The sequence below is a fragment of the Pipistrellus hanaki genome (genome assembly GCF_964339955.1).
Source record: "Pipistrellus hanaki genome assembly, chromosome: 6".
NCBI lineage: Eukaryota > Metazoa > Chordata > Mammalia > Chiroptera > Vespertilionidae > Pipistrellus > Pipistrellus hanaki.
The window spans coordinates 64,837,574-64,857,929 of record NC_140508.1 but is presented as its reverse complement, the minus strand read 5'-3'; the positions used below and the strand labels follow the sequence as shown (position 1 = coordinate 64,857,929).

Sequence of the window (20,356 nt, the reverse complement as noted above, 5' to 3'; positions counted from 1 at the left end):
ATTTTTTTTAAGTGAATGTGGATTACTGCGTGGTTTAAAAAAATGTGTTAAGTGCTGCTTCTACATGATAAGCTGTGTATGTCTTCCCACTATAGAAAGTACAGATGACACGGCTGCCCCATTCCTTCCCCAGGTCACCGACCATCCGGGACATGGTGATCCGCTGCATCGCCCAGATGGTGAACTCACAGGCGGCCAACATCCGCTCGGGCTGGAAGAACATCTTTGCCGTGTTCCACCAGGCAGCCTCGGACCACGACGGGAACATCGTGGAGCTGGCCTTCCAGAGCACAGGCCACATTGTCAGTAAGTGTCTCTGTTCCCTCCTAACGTCCCCCACAAGTCTAGAAGAGGGACTGCTTATTTCCTCCCAAAAAAGGGCTTCCTTGGGTTAGCTATACTATACTGTGATATAATGACGTGCCATATTCTTGACATGTGCACAGCAACCCTGTGAAGAAAATACTGTCAACTCTAATTATTCGCAGCGTCCATGTTTGTGAATTCACCTTCTTGCTGAAATTTAAACGTAACCCCCACTAATACTCCTGGCACTTTGGTTGCCTTTTGTGGACGTGCACATGCACAGAACAGCGAAATACTTGAGTCACCCAAGGTACACATTCCCAGTTGGGTTAGAAGGCCATGCTCTGCTTTCTTGTTTCAGCTCTTTTACTATAAATTAGCAAGTGTCCTTTTCATAGTACACCTGCTGCCACGTTTTTTGCATTTTTGTCTTATTTGGTGATTTTGCCATTTAAAATGGCCCTGCACATAGTGCTGCACATAGTGCTAAAGTGCTGTCCTGTGTCCCTAAGCACAGGAAGGCTGTGATGTGCCTTATGGAGAAAATACATCTACACTAATAAAAGAGTAATATGCAAATTGACCATCACTACAACACACAGGATGGCCACCCCCATGTGGTCAAAGATGGCCTCCCCCCTGCTACCAATCTGGTTACCCCCAACTGCCCTACCCTGCAGGCCTGGTCACCCCCAACTGCCCTCCTCTGCCAGCGTGGTTCCCCCAAACTTGCCTTCCCCTGCAGACCTGGTTCCCCCCAACTGCCCTCCCCTGCTGGCCTGATTGCCCACAACTGCCCTCCCCTGCTGGCCATCTTGTGGTGGCCATCTTGTGTGTTGGAGTTATGGTCAATTTGAGTATTACCTCTTTATTATAGGATTATATAGGAATTGATTTAGGTGATAGTTGTCTGTCTTGCCCATTGGAGCATGAGCACCCTGAGGCAGCAAGTTCATCATCCCTGTCTCCAGGGCCCATAACCATGCTTTGCACATAGTTGACACTCAAATGTTTATTGAATGAATGATGTTTGGGTCTTTACATCTTTGTTTGAGCTCAGGAACCAGTTTAGCCCAAATTGTACCCAGTGCACTTATTCCTGAATAATTGACTAAGAAGCACTGTCTTTCAGAAATACTGGCATGCTTTTCTTAGATTTTCACAAAAGAAATCCTCTCTGGGGTGTGTGTGTGTGTGTGTGTGTGTGTGTGTGTGTCTAATCCCCATTTCTAAATCCTGGTCTTATTTTTTTTAATGTGCCTTTGTCTCCCCAGCAACTATTTTCCAACACCATTTCCCTGCTGCCATCGACTCCTTTCAGGATGCTGTGAAGTGCTTATCGGAGTTTGCCTGCAACGCCGCTTTCCCTGACACCAGCATGGAAGCCATCCGGCTCATCCGTTTCTGTGCCAAATACGTCTCCGAGAGGCCTCGGGTACATTTCTCCTTTTCTCTCATAAGAGCGATGAGGGGACAGAGTTATGGGGCCAAAAACCTTCCCTGACCACCTGACAAAGAGCTTTCCATTGTAGGGGTTATACCTTTTCTGTATTTTGTATTTATGAAATTATTTTATTCAACTGGACTTTTGTTCGGTATCCTACAAATTATTTTGTAGACAATAATAGTATTTTAGCTTTGTTTCGCAAAGCTGAACAAGTTAGACCCGTGGTCGGCAAACTGCGGCTCTCGGACCACTTGTGGCTCTTTGGCTTCTAGAGTGTGGCTCTTCCACAAAATACTACAGCCTGGACGAGTCTGTTTTGAAGAAGTGGCATTAGAAGAAGTTTAAATTTTAAAAAGTTGGCTCTCAAAAAAAATTTCAATTGTTGTACTGTTGATATTTGGCTCTGTTGACTAATGAGTTTGCCAACCACTGAGCTAGGCCTTTCTATTTGAAGGAAAATAAACCTCCCTTTTATGAAATGACATTTTGCCATTGTGACATGGCTGGGAAGTCACACTGAAAAATCACCTGGAAATATTTTGGATTTTTCTATTACCTGTGTTTCCCCGAAAATAAGACATCCTCCAAAAATAAGACCTAGCGCGTGGAAAGATAAGACATCCCCTGAAAATAAGACCTAGCGCAACTTTGGGAGAAGAAATTAATATAGGACACTGTCTTATTTTTGGGGAAACAGGATATGTCTTCCCTATCTAAGGCGGCCTGCTTGGTTTAAATGACAATCTCAGAACACTGAAATCGGGTGGAAACAAGCATAAACTAAGGTGTCTAGATCTCTTCTCAGGCATTCTCTACAGAACTGTAAGACCCTGAGATGACATGTTTGGTCCCCACAACCGCTCATGAAGATGATGATGATGATGATAGTGAGAGCCACTGTTAGCTGAGCACTTACTACATGTCAGGCACCATTCTGGGACTGGGTGTTGATTTATTTAATCTCCAAAGCAGACCTACTAGGTGGGTAGTTATATCCCCATTGTGCAAGGGAGTTAACTGAAGCACAAAGAGAAATTGCCTAAGATTAGGTAACCAGAGTTGTTAAAGAAATTCCTTTACGACAAACAATGCCACTTTAAGAGTGGTTACAGAGCAAAGGGCTGGAAATCCTAGCAATAGGGCTTCACATCCAGGCTATGGAAAGACTGCCAGCTCTTAGCTGCATAAGCTTGGGCAGCTTACTTACCCTCTTAGTGCCTCAGTTGACTCATCTGTAAAATGGGACCATTATTTTTTCCCTGCCTCTCGGAATCATAGTGAGAATTATTAAACCATGTAGAGCACTTTCACAGTCCCCGACCCATAATAAGCATTCAGGAATAGTAGCTGTTGCTGCTAATATTTTAAGTCGTATTTTAAGAACTGTAGTAACATTCCAGAAAGACCTAAGATTTTGCATCATCCCTTGCTGAATGGATATTTTTAGGAGAGGACATGTATGAGGCCTTCCTCCCTGTGTAGCTCCCTTTCACTTTCTTCCTTTTGCTTGCATAGTAATGAGAGGCGACTTTCATTGTAGGTGCTACAGGAATACACAAGCGATGACATGAATGTGGCTCCTGGTGACAGAGTCTGGGTCCGAGGCTGGTTCCCCATTCTGTTTGAGCTCTCCTGCATCATCAATAGGTGCAAGCTGGATGTGCGGACAAGGTAACTGTGTCCCAGGGTGGTGCCCCTCCCATCACTGATTGAGCCTCAGTCACCTGCTCACCTGACCCATGCTCTCCCACTCTCTGCTCTGCTCTTCTCTTCCCCCGCTCCCTCCCTCTTCTGCCCCTGGCTTTGTTCCTGCAGAGGACTCACGGTCATGTTCGAGATCATGAAGAGCTACGGCCACACCTTTGAAAAGCACTGGTGGCAGGACCTGTTCAGAATTGTGTTCAGGATTTTTGATAATATGAAACTCCCGGAGCAGCAGTCAGAGGTAGGTGATGACTAAAGCCCAGGATGACATGGGAGACAAGCCTCTCTGTCCTTTGTCTGCCTCTGGGGGTTGTGCCCTCATCTCCAGGGAAGTCTTAAATACTGAGCCACTTGAGATGTGTTTTAAAAATGGAAACAGCCTTCCTGGCACTCTTCTACCAGTATCAACTAATATAAGAAACTCTTCCTGTCTGAGGACGAGTGAGAGGAACTTAATCACTTCGCTCTGCCTTTTTGGCCCTGAGGCATCGTACCTGCCAGATCAGCAGGGCACCCGACTAGTTCACTTGACACCTTCTGAACAGTCAGTAAAAAGTGGAGTGACTCTGTCCCTTCAAAAACACTTAAAAGGGTTTTTAATATGAAGTTGCAGTCAGATGGTGTCAGCAAACATTAGGCCATTTTTAAAAAAGAAGTGAGATCTTTCTAGTTGTCTTTGTTATTTCTACCCTGGAGGGAGAAGGCATTCTAGCTCAGGATTTTAAGATGGGAGAGTAACTTCTTTACCTTCTTTTAGGAACAGCATTCCCTCCCTCCCTGATATAGAAGGAACATTTTTTTAATATGGAATATTAAGAATACAAAAAACTCATCATTTAAAATCATTGCGAAATTAGTTAATGTTTTGGCAAGTTTCCCTGTGTCTTTTATATAGACTAAATAAGGTTGCGAATGGACCAGGTTATGGTATAGATACAGTTTTCTAATCTTATATTAAAGTAATTAAAATTTAGCTAAGGCTCCGTAGCTCAGGGGTTAGATCACTGGTCTCGTAAAGTAATTAAAATTTTTCTTCATTATAAAACAAATTGGAAAACAGAAAAACAAAGAAAAAATTTAAGCACCCACAGTTCAAAACTTCCACAAGTTACCACTGTTAACCCCTTAAGATATGCCGTGTGTGTTGTGTATGTGTGTGTTATATACTTTTTTTACAATGGAATCCTATCATATGCAGGGAACTGCTTTTTTTAACTTAATGTGTGTTTTCCTACAACCGCAACTTGTCCTCCACAACATTTTTAGGGACTACAAAAACATTCCTATCTGTTGATGTTCCATAGTCCATGGAAATGGTTTCCAATTTTCCTTTAGACAGCAATGAAATGAACATTTTTGCAGCTACAGTTTGCTTTTAGGAGAAGTGGTCTGACTGCCACGTTTGGGGCTTGCACATCACTGAGGCTTTTGATACCATGTTTCCCTGAAAATAAGACATCCTCCTAATAAGACTAGCACATGGAAAGATAAAACATCCCCTGAAAATAAGACCTAGCACAACTTTGGGAGAAAAAATTAATATAAGACACTGTCTTATTTTCGGGGGAAACAGGGTACATACTTCTAGTTGACCTCCAAATACACTTATAGCTCTTCACATTTCTGCCAGCAATGCATGCATGTTACTGCTTCCCTATACCCACTCCAGCTCTTCGTAATTTATTTAATCATTAATTTGATAAGCCAGAGATGTGAGAGTGACACATCTACTGGTTGCCTCCTGCACGCATCCTGACCAGGGTCAGGGATCAAACCCACAACAGAGGTATGTGCCCTTGACTGGAAATCAAACTTGGTATCCTTCGGTCCATAGGCCAACGCTCTAACCACTGAGCAACCAGTCAGGACTAGATATTTCTTCAACATACTTTTTTCGGATATATATCCAGAAGTAGAATTTATTGGATCATATGGTAGTTCTATTTTTTATTTATTTATTTTTTTTAGGAACCTTCATACTGTTTTCCATAGTGGCTGTACCAATTTATAGTCCACCAACAGTACACAAGTGTTCTCTTTTTTTCACATCCTCTTCGGCATTTATCTCTTGTCTTTTTTGATGAATGTCATTCTAACAGCTGTGAGGAGACATCTCGTTGTAGTTTTGATTTTTATTTCCCTAATGATCAGTGATGTTTACTACCTTGCCATGAGGTTGTTGGCCATTTTAATATCGTCTTTCAAAGTTGCCTATTTACTCATTTTTAATATTTAAATTTTTGATGTGTGGTGTATTTAGCATAACCTTATATTCATTTTTCCCAATAATTAAAAGTTTTTGTAAGTAACACTTTGACTGTTTAATGTTCTGACAAATGGATGTACTCGATTTAATCGCACATTGCTGGGCATTAGTTTGTATCTGTGTTTACAGTATATAAATACCAGTGTGATAAACATAAACCTCACCCACTGATCTTTAGGCTTCATTCCTAGAAGTGTTATTGCACCAGTGGATGTGAACTGATATGACTGTTGATACACAATCCTAGATTGCTTTCCAGAATAGTTTGTCAGTGACGTGTGGGACAGAGTGGTCTTTAAACATTATCTTTGTACTGTTTTTCCAGAAATCTGAGTGGATGACAACAACTTGTAATCACGCACTTTATGCTATTTGTGACGTATTTACCCAGTTTTATGAAGCTTTGAATGAAGTTCTACTTCCTGATATATTTGCACAGTTGCAGTGGTGTGTAAAACAAGGTATTCTATGTCTCTAGGCATCATTTATCTTGACATAGTCCTTCATGATAGACTAATTTTTTCCACATATAAAAGCATGGCTATAATGCCAAGGAGTACACTATATCATTTAATTTAAGGGTGGAGAACTTTTTTCTGCCAAGGGCCATTTGTAAATTTATAACATTATTTGCAGGCCATACAAAATTATCAGCTTAAAAATTAGCTGCTATGCCAAAACCAGTTTGGCTCAATGGATAGAGCATCGGCTTGGGGACTGAAAGGTCCTGGGTTCGATTCCGGTCAAGGGCATGTACCTTGGTTGCAGACATATCCCCTCTAGGGGATGTGCAAGAGGCAGCTGATCGATGACACTCTCTCATCGATGTTTCTAACTCTCTCTCTTTCTCCCTTCCTCTCTGTAAAAATCAATAAAAAAAATTTTTTTTAATTAGTTGCTATATTTGCTCAAACATTTCATAACTCACCCTAATGCCTTTGTTGGGCCCGACCAAATGATTGTTCCAGCCTTAGGTGGCCCTCTAGCTGGATGTTCCCCAACCCAAGTTAATTGGTGAAAATGCATTTTTAAAACTTTAATTAGGACAAAAACAATCTCTCAACCAAGTCAGTTTATATTTATTTAAGGTGGTCTGTAGTTATATTTTAAAAGATGTACCTTTTTGTAAGTTATACTATTTTTTTCTATTTTTTTCTATGTTTAAAATTTTCTATGATAAAACTTTTTTGTTTTGTTTTGTTTTTAAATATATTTTATTGATTTTTTACAGAGAGGAAGGGAGAGAGAGAGAGAGCTAGAAACGTCGATGAGAGAGAAACATCAACCAGCTGCCTCTTGCACACCCCCTACTGGGGATGTGCCCACAACCAATGTACATGCCCTTGACCGGAATCGCATCTGGGACCTTCCAGTTGCAGACCGACGCTCTACTACTGAGCCAAACCGGTTTCGGCTGAATGACTTCATTTTTAAAAACACTGTTCGGATATTTTCCATCTTTTTTTTTTTTTTTTTACCATTTCTCATACAAGAAGCTAGTTAACTAGGTGGCAAAATGTTGACCTTCCGATCCCTAGCAGTAAAGCTATGAGAAATAATTTCTCCCCCACTTGAACTATAAAAATGTTAATTTTATCTGTAGCAATGCTGCATTAATTAAAAGCCTATAAACCCACCAATGGCGTAGTCTCCACAACATGAAGCATCAGCAATCTGGTTGTCAAAGGGCAGTTGAAGTTTAATGATAGATATTTTATTTTGCAGATAATGAGCAATTGGCTCGATCAGGTACAAATTGTTTAGAAAACTTAGTAATATCCAGTGGAGAGAAATTCAGTCCTGATGTCTGGGATAAAACGTGCAGCTGTATGATGGATATTTTCAAAACAACCATCCCACACGTGTAAGTGTTAGTGTGATTATCGTTATTTGTTTGTATGTTATGTGGCGTCTTGGAGCTCTGCGTTGCCTTGTAAGTGATCCTTTTCCTTTTCTTACATTTTCTCAAGTTTGCTGACGTGGAGGCCTGTAGGAATGGAGGAAGACGCATCAGAAAAGCATTTGGTAAGATTTCTTTTTGGTTCTCTTTTCTCATTTTATAGTAAAAGATTTAACAGCCCAAAGAGTTAATTAATGCTTTCCTGATGGGAAGTGAGTTAAAACAGTTATAAAATCTAAAAATAATATATGTTCATTAACACGGTTTTTCGAAAGTGTAGAAAAATATTACGAAAATAAGTCTCTTCACTCAATAAAAAACACAAAACATTTCTAGTGTGGTTTTTTTTTGTTTTGTTTTTTTAATGTGACTGACTCACGTAACCCACCTATTTGAAATGTGGCTTACTTAGCACATAATGTATTACTTAACATTGTGAGCATTTTCCCACATTTTTAAATATTCTCTGAGAGCCGGGACCGATTTGGCTCAATGGATAGAGCGTCGGCTTGGGGACTGAAAGGTCCCGGGTTCGATTCCGGTCAAGGGCATGTACCTTGGTTGCGGGCACATCCCCAGTAGGGGGTGTGCAAGAGGCAGCTGATCGATGACTCTCTCTCATTGATGTTTCTAACTCTCTATCTCTCTCCCTTCCTCTCTGTACAAAATCAATAAAAAAAATATTAAAATAAATAAATAAATAAATATTCTCTGAGAACAGCTACACATTATTATAATTTATTTAATGAATTCTCCCTTGTTGGACAGGTCAGTTCCCATTATTAATACTTTAGTATAATTATCTTTGTTTATTATCTTCCTAAATAAAGAGTACTTTTTCTCTCCACCAGTGAGTTGTTGTTGTTTTGGGGGGTTGTTTTCAGAATTAATCATTCATATAGAAAAATGTTCAGTACATGCATAGTTTCATACCTGGCTTTCCAACTAAGTAAGGACTAATTGGAGTATCGGCTGCAGCATGTTGGCACTTACTAAATGTTAACACATTAGCTGTATAACAGAAGTTACACAGACTGCGAAGTAGTAGTTGTTTTTTGTGTGCAGCCACATAAAGTTCTAATTCAAGCCCCACCTTAAAATACTTTGGTTTACAAGTATTTTACTTTCTGATGATTTTTGTGTGTGTGTGGTTTTTTTCATTTTATAACTTTTTTTTTTCTTTCCAATTACGGTTGACGTATACAATATAATATTAGTTTTGAGTATATAACATAGTGGCTAGACACTTGTATAACTTACAAAGTAACCCCCCAATAAATCTAGTACCCCCATGACACTATACATAACTATTAAACTCTGTCTTCTTCTGTAGTCAATAGAAAGGGGAAAAGACGAGCTATTACACTAGTTTACTTTTTAATTTTATCTCATTAAAATTTGGTCATGCTCATTGTTAAATCATGTTGAGAAATGCCCTCTAAATTGGAATGAGAAAATATGAAGTTTTAATGGAGGGAAGAAATCATTGAAATCCGTAATCTCTCCTGTGCAGCCTCTGAGAGGTGTCACCTGATGCATGCAGTGTAATTGTACGTCAGGCTGAGCAAGACACTTACGTTTATGTTGAGCCCCAGTGTTAGAACAGGCACCACTCTGCCCAGATGCTGAATTACAGATGAGAAGTGACCGTTGTATTTCTCTCTGGTTTACTTTTAGGATGTGGATCTGGACCGCCAGTCGCTAAGCAGCATAGATAAAAATGCCTCTGAGAGAGGCCAGAGCCAGCTCTCTAACCCCACCGATGAGAGCTGGAAAGGGAGACCATACGCAAGTAAGGCCACTTTTTTATTTTTTATTTTAAGTAGGTAACACATTGACGTGGTTCAGATATTCAGAAGGCAAAATAGGGTACACATGATAAACCTTTCTACACTGTGCCTCAGTCTGCCAGCTCCTTCCTGTCTGGCCAACAGTGCGACCCATTTCTTAGGTGCCTTTCCACAGACATTTGTTCATATGCATGAAGTGCATATCCATAACACACAAATATGTATGTACATGTAGACAGACAGATACTGATACATAGGTATACTATATGTACATATAGATACTGTATATACACATATATCAGTTCTCTCCTCTTGATGCAAATTGTAGAAGGCTATGCATTATTATTTTTTCACTTAATATATCTTAGAACTCATTCAAAATCAGTACTTAAATAGCTTTCACATTATATTACACTATTGTATATTACTCCAGGCTGTCGATGTTATTTGTGTAATTGGGTCCCTACTTAAAGACATAATAATAGTGTATTATTCCCACTATTTTTTTGTTACAGTCAGTACGCATGAATCACCTAACGGGTATTATTAATGGATTTATGTTACCATATGGCCCAAATTCCTAGTCATTGGATTGCTGGGTTAACTAATAAGTGCATTTGCCATTTTAGCAGATAGTCCAGATTGCTGCCCATTAAGGTTGTACCTGTTTACATGATCTCTGGGAACACATAGGTGATATTTTGTATATTTGGAGTCATTTTAATTTGTAGCTTTTTAATAATGAGACTGAGCCATTTTTTAATGTGTTTAAGAACCAATTCTATTTTATATGAACTATCTGTTCATAATCTTTGCTCATTTTGTATTGATTGTTGCTCTTTTTTTTTATTTATTTATTGGTTTGGAGGAGCTCTTTATGTGCTAGAGATCCCTTTTCTGGATATTAGTTTCAAATTACTTTTGACAATTTGAATCTTATGGTGTTGCTTCCGGTGTTTTTTCCTGTCATTTTTTTTTAAATAGGTATACCTATTTTTGCTATGAGCCAGGCAATGTACAGTATGTTTCATTTTTGTGATCTTTCACGTCTTGGTCTTTGGTCAGATACTACATTTTCAGAACGGCCTTTCCTGACCACATGGCTTACATTTTCAAACCAATCCTGACACCATCCTTACCTTATCCCCACCCCTACGTGTCTTCATCGTTTGACATAGTACTCTGCCATACACTTAAATACCTTGTTTGTTTGTTGTCTGTGTCTGCCCCGGGAGCAGGGATTTTTATCTTGCTTATTATTGTTAGGCCACATCATCAAGAACTGTGCCTGGCACATAGTTGGAACTCATTGAATATTTATTCAATACTGGCTGAATCATTATTAGGGTTAATCTTTATCATCTAATATAGATCAGAAACTGTTTGCCAGCCTCCTCATCAAGTGTGTGGTCCAGTTGGAACTGATACAGGCCATTGACAACATTGTGTTCTACCCGGCAACGAGCAAAAAAGAAGATGCAGAGCACATGGTTGCTGCCCAGGTAAGGAAAGCAGGCCTCGAGAAGTTGTGCAGGTGCAGTGGTGTGCTGGAACCAGCTGGTACTGGCTTGCAAGGGCCCATCATGCTCATTTTTTCCCAACCCCATGTTCAACATCATTTTGGCCATAGCCGGTTTGGCTCAGTGGGTAGAGCATTGGCCTGTAGATTGAAGGGTCTTGGATTCAGTTCTGGTCAAGGGCACATAACTGGGTTGTGGGCTCGCTCCCCAGTTGGGGGCTTGCAGGAGGCAGCCAATCAATGATTCTCTCTCATCACTGATGTTTCTATCTCTCCCTCTCCCTTCCTCTCTGATAGTATATTTTTTTTTAAATAATAATGGTAGCTTCAAATTGGCCGTGGTGGAAGTATTTACACCACAGAAATCAGCAAATACTAAACATCAGGGCTTCTTTTTATTCCCCAGAGAGTTAGTTTATCAGCATACCACTGCTCAGATGCCATCCCCACCTTAAATATTATTAATCACAGGATTACTTCTCAAAATTTATAATTTAACCACAAGTAACTGAGAGGGAAACATATGTGGATAATAATACCAGTTTTTCCTTGAGAAAGTACACATTTTCTTTACATATACAATCTTCTATGCACACCAGTATTCTTGGAAATAGAGAATTGAGTGTCCAAAATATGGAAAGTAACCTTATTACCATGGGTTTTAAACTTAAGTGCCTCGGGGGCTAGCAGACCCTGTGAGTGCTTGCGGCAGGCGACGGGGAGTCCAGGCCAGCTGGAGCCAAAGCCACGCCCAGCAGCAGCGGTGCTGCTGTAGGGGAGGCAAGTCTTGACGGTCTTCCCGTTTTCAGGAGAAACCAGAATCGAGATAGTTTCATATGGGAAATCACCTAATTAAGTACAGTAATACTGCTGAGCAAAACATCTGTGATTCAAAGGCTATTTGTTTTTTTTATTTTTTAAGTGTACAATTTAGTGGTTTTAGTATAATCACAAAGTTGTACAAATATCACCATGGTCTAATTCCAGAATTTTTTTTTTTATATATATTTTATTGATTTTGTACAGAGAGCTAGAAACATCGATGAGAGTGAGTCATCGATCAGCTGCCTCCTGCACACCCCCCAGTGGGGATATGCCCGCAACCAAGGTACATGCCCTTGACCGGAATCGAACCCAGGACCCTTCAGTCCCCAAGCCGACGCTCTATCCATTGAGCCAAACCGGTCTCGGCTAATTCCAGAATACTTTTTGTCACTGCCAAAGGGAATGCCCTAACCATTAGCAGTCACTTTCCCTTCTGGCTCCAGCCCTTGATAACCACTAATCAAATCTACTTCTCTACGAATTTTGCCTAACCTGGTTATTTTATATTAATGGAATCATATATGTGAGCTTTGGTGTCTGGCTTCTTTCACTTAGCGTAATATTTTCTAGGTTCATTCATGTTGCAGCTGGTATCAGTACTTTATTATTATTAAATATGACTGAATAGCCCTGGCTGGTTTGGCTCAGTGGATAGAGCATTGGCCTGTGGACTGAAGGGTCCCAGGTTCAGTTCCAGTCAGAGGCTGGATCTCCAGTGATCTCATCAGTGATATTTCTATTTCTCCCTCTCCCTTCCTCTCTGAAATTAATAAAAATGTAATATATATATTACATGAACTACTCCATGTACCCCACATTTTGTTTATCCATTCATCAGTTGATGGACATTTGGGCTATTTTTATTGTTTGGCTATTATGAATAATTCTGTTATGAGCATTTGTGTATAATTTTTCATGCGGATGTATGTCTTTAATTCTCCTGAATTGCTGGGTCATATGGCAACTCTAAGTTTACCTTTTTGAGGAATTGACAGACTGTTTCCCCCAAGGCGTCCCTGGCACAGGCCAGGCTGAGGGACCCCACCAGTGCACTGATTCATGCACTGGCTCTCTAGTTTGTTATAAAGACTATTTTCCTCCAATGAATTATTCTGATACCCATTTTGGAAATTACTTGACCATAAATATAAGAATTTATATTTATACTAAAGGCCCATGCATGGATTTGTGCACATTGGAAGGAAGTTAGTTAGAAAGTAGCCGGCAGGACTAGGCAAGACAGGCCAGACATGCTCTGGAGCCAACCTCCTGCAGTCCCTTCCTGGCCAGCAACACCTGGGGCGGCGCCGGGCTCGAAGGGCAGCGGGCGTGACGAGGCCCCTCCCCCAGATGGAGTCCCTCGGCCTGGCTGCAGGGATCAGGCCAAACTGGCAGTCCGACATTCCCCGGGGGTCCCAGAGGGGGAGAGGGCACTCTGTCACTTGGCAGCTCCTTTGTTAAGTGTCTGCCTCCTGGTGGTCATTGCACATCATAGCTACTGGTTGGAGCATCTGCCCTGATGGTCAGTGTGCATCCTAGCTGATGGTCAGACTGTGGCTTAGGCTTTTATATATATACTAGAGGCACGATGCATGAAATTCGTGCAAGGGTCTTGGCCCTCGCAGCTGTGGCAATGGCCTTGTCCGGAAAGTCATTCCAAATGTTCAGCTGCCCAGTGTAATTAGCATATTATGCTTTTATTATTATAGATTTATAAGGACTCTCAGTTCTGTTACATGGATCTTTATGTCTACCTTTATGCCACTTACCACAGTCTTGATTACTGCAGCTTTTTATTGAGCTTTGAAATTGGAAAATATGAGTCTTCAAACTTTGTGCTTTTTTTATATATGTAAGAGTTTATTGGAGCCAAACTGATGACATTGGCAGGAAGCAAGCTCCCCAAAGCTCTTCTTTTTTCAAGATATTTTGGCTATTCTTCACTTGCATTTTATATGAATTTTAAGACAGCATGTCAATTTCTGCAAAGAAGTAGCTGTGATTTTGTTAAGACGTTGACTCTGTAGATCACTTTGGAGAATATTGCAAACTCTGCCCCTTTTGTCCTCTTGTAACCTCTGCCCTATGGGGAGGATGGGGTCCATTCCAAGAAGGCTCACGGGATATAGAATCCCTGATTACATCTCACATTTCAGGCAACGTGTTCAATAAAAATTTCTAGCATTTCACACATGTTTTTTTTATGTTGTTTTCTTCACATCGGAAAACACAGTTGTTGAACTTAACCCTTTGTTCACTATAAGCGTCTATAGACGCGGGGTTTTCTGTTTTGGATGTGTGGCAGTTAAATGGTTAAGTTCATTAATCATCTGATGAAGCTAAAGATTCCAGTTAGGCTTTGCTTAATAATTTCTATCTTTCAGAGAGTATATTTTGAGACTTACATTTTCTGTCACATATACTACTGTTTGATTTTACCATTTTCCAATTTCTTTATAAAATAAAGAGAACAATGCACTCCTGTAGTGAATGAATTGGAGAAATATACAGTGTTCATTCCATAAAGACAATAGTGACCAAACTGAAACGTTGGCCAGCAAAGCCCACCAATGTGCCAGAGCTCAGAATATTCTCTAACCAGACAGTGTGCCGAGTCTTCATGGGAAATAGTTCAGGGTGTTGAGGAATGCAGTCTGTCTTACACAGAGGATAGGATTTTTGGAGAGTATAACTCCCTGTATCAGATATCACCATGTCCAAAACCATTTCATCTTCCTTACCTAGCTCTCTATCCTCTCCTTTCTAGCAAGACACGCTGGATGCGGACATCCACATAGAGACGGAGGATCAGGGCATGTATAAGTGCATGTCTTCCCAGCACCTCTTCAAGCTACTGGACTGCTTGCAGGAGTCCCATTCATTCTCAAAAGCCTTCAACTCCAATTACGAGCAGCGAACTGTCCTATGGCGAGCAGGTAAGGACACACAGCAGATAGGACAGGCGGCCACAGTGGTCATCACTCTAAAACCTTAAAGCCTTTGGGAGATTCCTGACATTGTACACATAGCTGTTTCCATGCCTGAGGGAGAAAGAAAGGAATTGCTGGATAGATGTTATCACAGTACCAGGAATACTGCCTGGCTTGTGAGAGATTCTCAGTTTTTTATGGAAAAACAAGTTGAAAGAGAATTGAATTGATGTAGTAAATAAAAAAATTTTACATTAGATTAAAATTGTTATATGATGATATAATAAGTGTAGTAGTCTAGGAGAAACAAAGCATTCATTCATTTTCTGAAGCTTTTAGGGGTCTATTCTCTTCCTCGCCTCCAAAAATATGTACAGAAATCCTGGGGTGATGGTGGGAAGCTCATTTTTTTAATTTTGCACAATAGTGATACTTTATATAATTTATGTATTTCCATTACTTAAATCCCCAAATACCTATTTTAACTCAAATTTTTAAATCTCATTTTTCTCTATGACTTTAAAATATCTAGATGTGTTGTCTTTGCCTATATTAAGGTCTTGCCTCTGAGAGTGGGTTCCACATCTCTGTGGTTGATTGGTACTGCTTTGTTTAAGAAAATGTGTTCTTAACCGTGCTTTGTGAGGGAAAAATTCTTGCAACGTGCTAGAATCTTGAGAAGCTGAAACAAATGGCTTCACCAGCCGGTGAGTAGAGTCTAAGGGAGCAGAGAGCAGAGAGCAGGCAGTGAGAACTCACACAGAGCACGGGTGAGCTGCCGACTGCCTTTGCCCGGTATCACGTTTGAGTCATGTTAAGAATGTAAGCTGCCCCCTCTCTACAATCAATAAAAACATTTTTAAAAAAGAAGAAGAAGAATGTGAGCTGTTTGGGTACTTTTTACTAGATTAGATTAGATTCCCAGATGATTTTTTCAGCAGAAACCTAGAATGTGCACCATTTCAGTGATGATCTGATCTCTAGGTTTTAAAGGCAAGTCTAAACCCAACCTTCTAAAACAAGAAACCAGCAGCCTGGCCTGTTGTCTGAGGATCCTGTTTCGAATGTATGTCGATGAGAATCGCAGGGATTCCTGGGAAGAAATACAGCAGCGACTCTTAAAGTAAGAAAATTGGTTTTGATTAAATATCTTATCTGTGGCCGGGACCGGTTTGGCTCAATGGATAGAGCGTCGGCTTGGGGACTGAAGGGTCCCGGGTTCGATTCCGGTCAAGGGCATGTACCTTGGTTGCGGGCATATCCCCAGTGGGGGGTGTGCAAGAGGCAGCTGATTGATGACTCTCTCTCATCGATGTTTCTGGCTCTCTATCTCTCTCCCTTCCTCTCTGTACAAAATCAATAAAATATATTTAAAAAAAAAAAAAATTTTTATCTGTGATACACAAAATGCACCACCGCAGTACCATGAATTGAGAAGAGTAGGAGGAAAGTACCTATACACGGATGTTCTTTCATACTGTTTTCCTGTGTGTTTTTCCTTCTCTTTGGTCACTTTTTTTTTCCACTTTTTTTTTTTTTTTAATGTATTTTACTGATTTTTTTTACAGAGAAAAAGGGAGAGTAGAGAGTTAGAAACATCAATGAGAGAGAAACATTGATCAGCTGCCTCCTGCACACTCCCCACTGGGGACATGCCCGCAACCAAGGTACATGCCCTTGACCAGAATCGAACCTGGGATCTTTCAGTCCTCAGGTTCTCTATCCACTGAGCCACACCGGCAGGGCCGCATTTCTTTAATTTGTCCTTTTCTCAGAAACAGAAACAGGGGCAGTGAAGCCGAAACCGGTTTAGCTCAATGGATAGAGCGTCGGCTTGGGGACTGAAGGGACCCGGGTTCGATTCCGGTCAAGGGCATGTACCTTGGTTGCGAGCATATCCCCAGTAGGGGGTGTGCAAGAGGCAGCTGATAGATGACTCTCTCTCATCGATGTTTCTAACTATCTCTCTCCCTTCCTCTCTGTACAAAATCAATAAAAATATATTTAAAAAAAAAAAAAGAAAAAGAAAAGAAACAGGGGCAGTGAAAAGTGCCCTGCACTCAGAGTCAGCAGGACTGGAGTGAAGTCCTTGCTAGGCTCTGCTCCGAGCACTGTCAGCCCTGACATCCTATCACTTCTTTCCAAGAGGAATGGATAGAACCATATGAATGCCACGATGCACTTATTTGATTGTGGGGAGACAGTGGGATGCCACTGGGAGCTCCCCAGACAGAAAAAATAGATTTTGCCATCCAGCTTCTTGGGCAACTGTGAGCAAGATGCTATGTCAGAGCCTCCATTTACACTTTTTCTTCTTAATATATTTTTATTGATTTCAGAGAAAGGGAGAGGGAGACAGAGAAAAAAAATCAATGATGAGAGAGAATCATTGATTAGCTGCCTCCTACACACACTCTACTGGGGAATGAGCCTGCAACCCAGCCATGTGCCCTGACCGCGAATCAAACCGTGACCTAGTTCGTAGGTCAACACTCATCTGCTGAGCCGTGCGGGCCTGGCTCCATTTACACCTTTAAGATTTAAACCAGCAGTGTGCACTGCGGCCTCTGTGCCTTTAAGATTTAAACCAGCAGTGTGCACTGCTGCCTCTGTGCCTTTAAGATTTAAACCAGCCGTGTGCACTGCTGCCTCTGTGCCTTTAAGATTTAAACCAGCAGTGTGCACTGCTGCCTCTGTGCCTTTAAGATTTAAACCAGCAGTGTGCACTGCGGCCTCTGTGCCTTTAAGATTTAAACCAGCAGTGTGCACTGCGGCCTCTGTGCCTTTAAGATTTAAACCAGCCGTGTGCACTGCTGCCTCTGTGCCTTTAAGATTTAAACCAGCAGTGTGCACTGCTGCCTCTGTGCCTTTAAGATTTAAACCAGCCGTGTGCACTGCGGCCTCTGTGCCTCCGGGTGGGAAGACTCGCTCCAGCACTGCTGGTCGGGCTGTGCTGACAGGTTCTTCCTGAAAATCAGGTGTCGTTATAAATCAGGAACCTAAAGATGTTCACTCCTTTGCGTCAGTAATCCACTGTGACAGGATCTACTTAAGAAAATTCTAAAATATAGTCAACAATAGATGGAGCCAAAACCGGTTTGGCTCAGTGGATAGAGCGTCAGCCTGCGGACTGAAGAGTTCCGGGTTCGATTCCGGTCAAGGGCACGTACTCTGGTTGTGGGCACATCCCCAGTGGGGGGGGTGCAGGAGGCAGCTGATCGATGTTTCTCTCTTATTGATGTTTCTAGCTCTCTGTCTCTCTCTCTTCCTCTCTGTAAAAAATTAATAAAATATTGTTTTTTTTTTAATTCTAAAATATAGATGTGTATTCCCACACATAATATTAATTGTTGGCTTATAAAAAGGAAACATTTAAAACAGCTCAACTGTGAAATTAAATTACAGTATAATCTATAATAGAATACTAATACACACCCATTAAAAATAAAGTTTTAAAAAAATATTTCCCCTGATGTGGAAATCAGTAAGTTTCACCCCAAAAAAAGCAAATATAAAACTGTTGTGCCGCAAGAACAGACAAATAGATCAATGGAATAGAATTGAGAACCCAGATATCAACCCAAATCACTATGCTCAATTAATATTTGACAAAGGAGGCACGAATATACAATGGAGTCAAGACAGTCTCTTCAATAAATGGTGTTGGGAAAATTGGACAGACACGTGCAAAAGAATGAAACTAGATCACCAACTTACACCATTCACAAGGATAAACTCAAAATGGATACAGGACTTAAACATCAGACGGGAAACCATAAAAATACTAGAAGCATCCACAGGTAGCAAAATCTCAGACGTATGCCAAAATAACTTCTTCACTGATACTGCCCCTAGGGCAATGGAAGCTAAAGAGAAAATAAACAAATGGGACTACTTCAAAATAAAAAGCTTTTTTACAGCAAAAGAAACCATCAATAAAACAACAAGAAAGCCCACGGTGTGGGAGATCATATTTGCAAATATTACCACTGATAAAGGTTTAATCTCCAACATTTACAGACAGCTTATACAACTAAATAAAAGGAAGATGAATGATCCAATTAAAAAATGGGCAATGGACCTAAACAGAATATTTTCAAAAGAAGACAGAAGGAAGGCCAAAAGGCACATGAAAACATGCTCAAAGTCACTAATTATCCGAGAGGTGCAAATCAAAACAACAATGCGGTACCATCTCACACCTGTCAGAATGGCCAACATCAACAAATCAACAAACGACAAGTGTTGGCGAGGTTGCGGAGAAAAAGGAACCCTCGTGCACTGCTGGTGGGAATGCAGACTGGTGCAACCACTGTGGAGAACAGTGTGGAGTTTCCTCAAAAAACTGAAAATGGAACTCCCATTTGACCCAGTAATCCCACTTCTAGGAATATATCCCAAGAAACTAGAAACACCAATCAGAAAGGATATATGCACCCCTATGTTCATAGCAGCACAATCTACAATAGCCAGAATTTGGAAACAGCCTAGGTGCCCGTCAGCAGATGATTGGATCCAAAAACTATGGTACATCTACACAATGGAATACTATGCTGCCATAAAGAAGAAGGAATTCTCATCATTTGCAGCAACCTGGGTGGAATTGGAGAGCATCATGCTGAGTGAAATAAGCCAATCAACGAAAGAGAAACACCACATGACCTCACACATCGGTGGATGATAAAGATCTTTATAAACTGATGAACCAAGAGACAGATATAGAGAAAGTAAAGCAACAGGCAGACTGTCAAATTACAGTGGGGAGGGTAGGGATATCAGGGGGAGATAATAGATCAACCGAAGGACTTGTATAAATGCATATAAGTACAACCAATGGACATAAAACTATGGGGAGGGAGGGGATGTGTGGGAGGGAGGGAGGGGGGCAATAAAAAAAAAATCAAGAAAATATGTAAAAAATAAATAAAAATAAATAAATAAATAAATAATAAATAAAAATCTTTAAAAAAAAAAAAAACTGTTGTGCCGGAACCGGTTTGACTCAGTGGATAGAGCGTAGGCCTGCGGACTGAAAGGTCCCGGGTTCGATTCCGGGCAAGGGCATGTACCTTGGTTGCGGGCACATCCCCAGTAGGGGGTGTGCAAGAGGCAGCTGATCGATGATTCTCTCTCATCGATGTTTCTAACTCTCTATCCCTCTCTCTTCCTCTCTGTGAAAAATCAATAAATATATTTAAAAAAAAAAAAAAACTATGTTGTATACTTAGGATTTTCAGCAGTGTTTTGTGGGGGTGGGGGGTTTATCATAAAAAAGTTGGAAGGAAATACTATGCCAAAATATTGTCATATGTCCCTCAGGACAATAGAATTATAGATATTTTCCTTTTTTTTACTTGTATGCACTTTTCATCATCTTATAAAAAGAGTATATGACTAACAAGTCATAAACTGAAAAAAGGACTAAAGGGCACACCAGTTGCTCATTTCAACTTAAACCCAACAGAGATTTACCTACATAGTTGTGTAAAGTTTCTCTAAAGAAGATACATACATGTTTTTAGCATAACATGTTTTAAGTATAGCAATCGTATGTGATCTGAGAAGAGAAAGGCAGGTTATAATTAATTGTGGATAATAAGCTCTCATGCTTTTTGTGCTGCAAACACTGATTGAGCCCCACCTATGTGCCAGGGCTGAGCTTAGCTAAC

At 40.7% G+C, this 20,356-nt stretch overlaps 1 protein-coding gene across 1 annotated transcript in view; it reads left to right on the top strand.

Moving 5' to 3' along the window:
• Nucleotides 1–20,356, top strand: part of ARFGEF2 (ARF guanine nucleotide exchange factor 2) — an 85,453-nt gene that overhangs the window by 60,782 nt on the left and 4,315 nt on the right. The window contains exons 27-37 of the mRNA XM_084886926.1: nucleotides 134–306; nucleotides 1,581–1,741; nucleotides 3,294–3,424; nucleotides 3,569–3,698; nucleotides 6,049–6,184; nucleotides 7,449–7,587; nucleotides 7,694–7,748; nucleotides 9,301–9,415; nucleotides 10,785–10,915; nucleotides 14,525–14,693; nucleotides 15,672–15,810. Of these exons, the coding sequence (XP_084743052.1) occupies nucleotides 134–306; nucleotides 1,581–1,741; nucleotides 3,294–3,424; nucleotides 3,569–3,698; nucleotides 6,049–6,184; nucleotides 7,449–7,587; nucleotides 7,694–7,748; nucleotides 9,301–9,415; nucleotides 10,785–10,915; nucleotides 14,525–14,693; nucleotides 15,672–15,810 (1,479 nt within the window). The remainder of the gene's footprint in view (nucleotides 1–133; nucleotides 307–1,580; nucleotides 1,742–3,293; nucleotides 3,425–3,568; nucleotides 3,699–6,048; nucleotides 6,185–7,448; nucleotides 7,588–7,693; nucleotides 7,749–9,300; nucleotides 9,416–10,784; nucleotides 10,916–14,524; nucleotides 14,694–15,671; nucleotides 15,811–20,356) is intronic.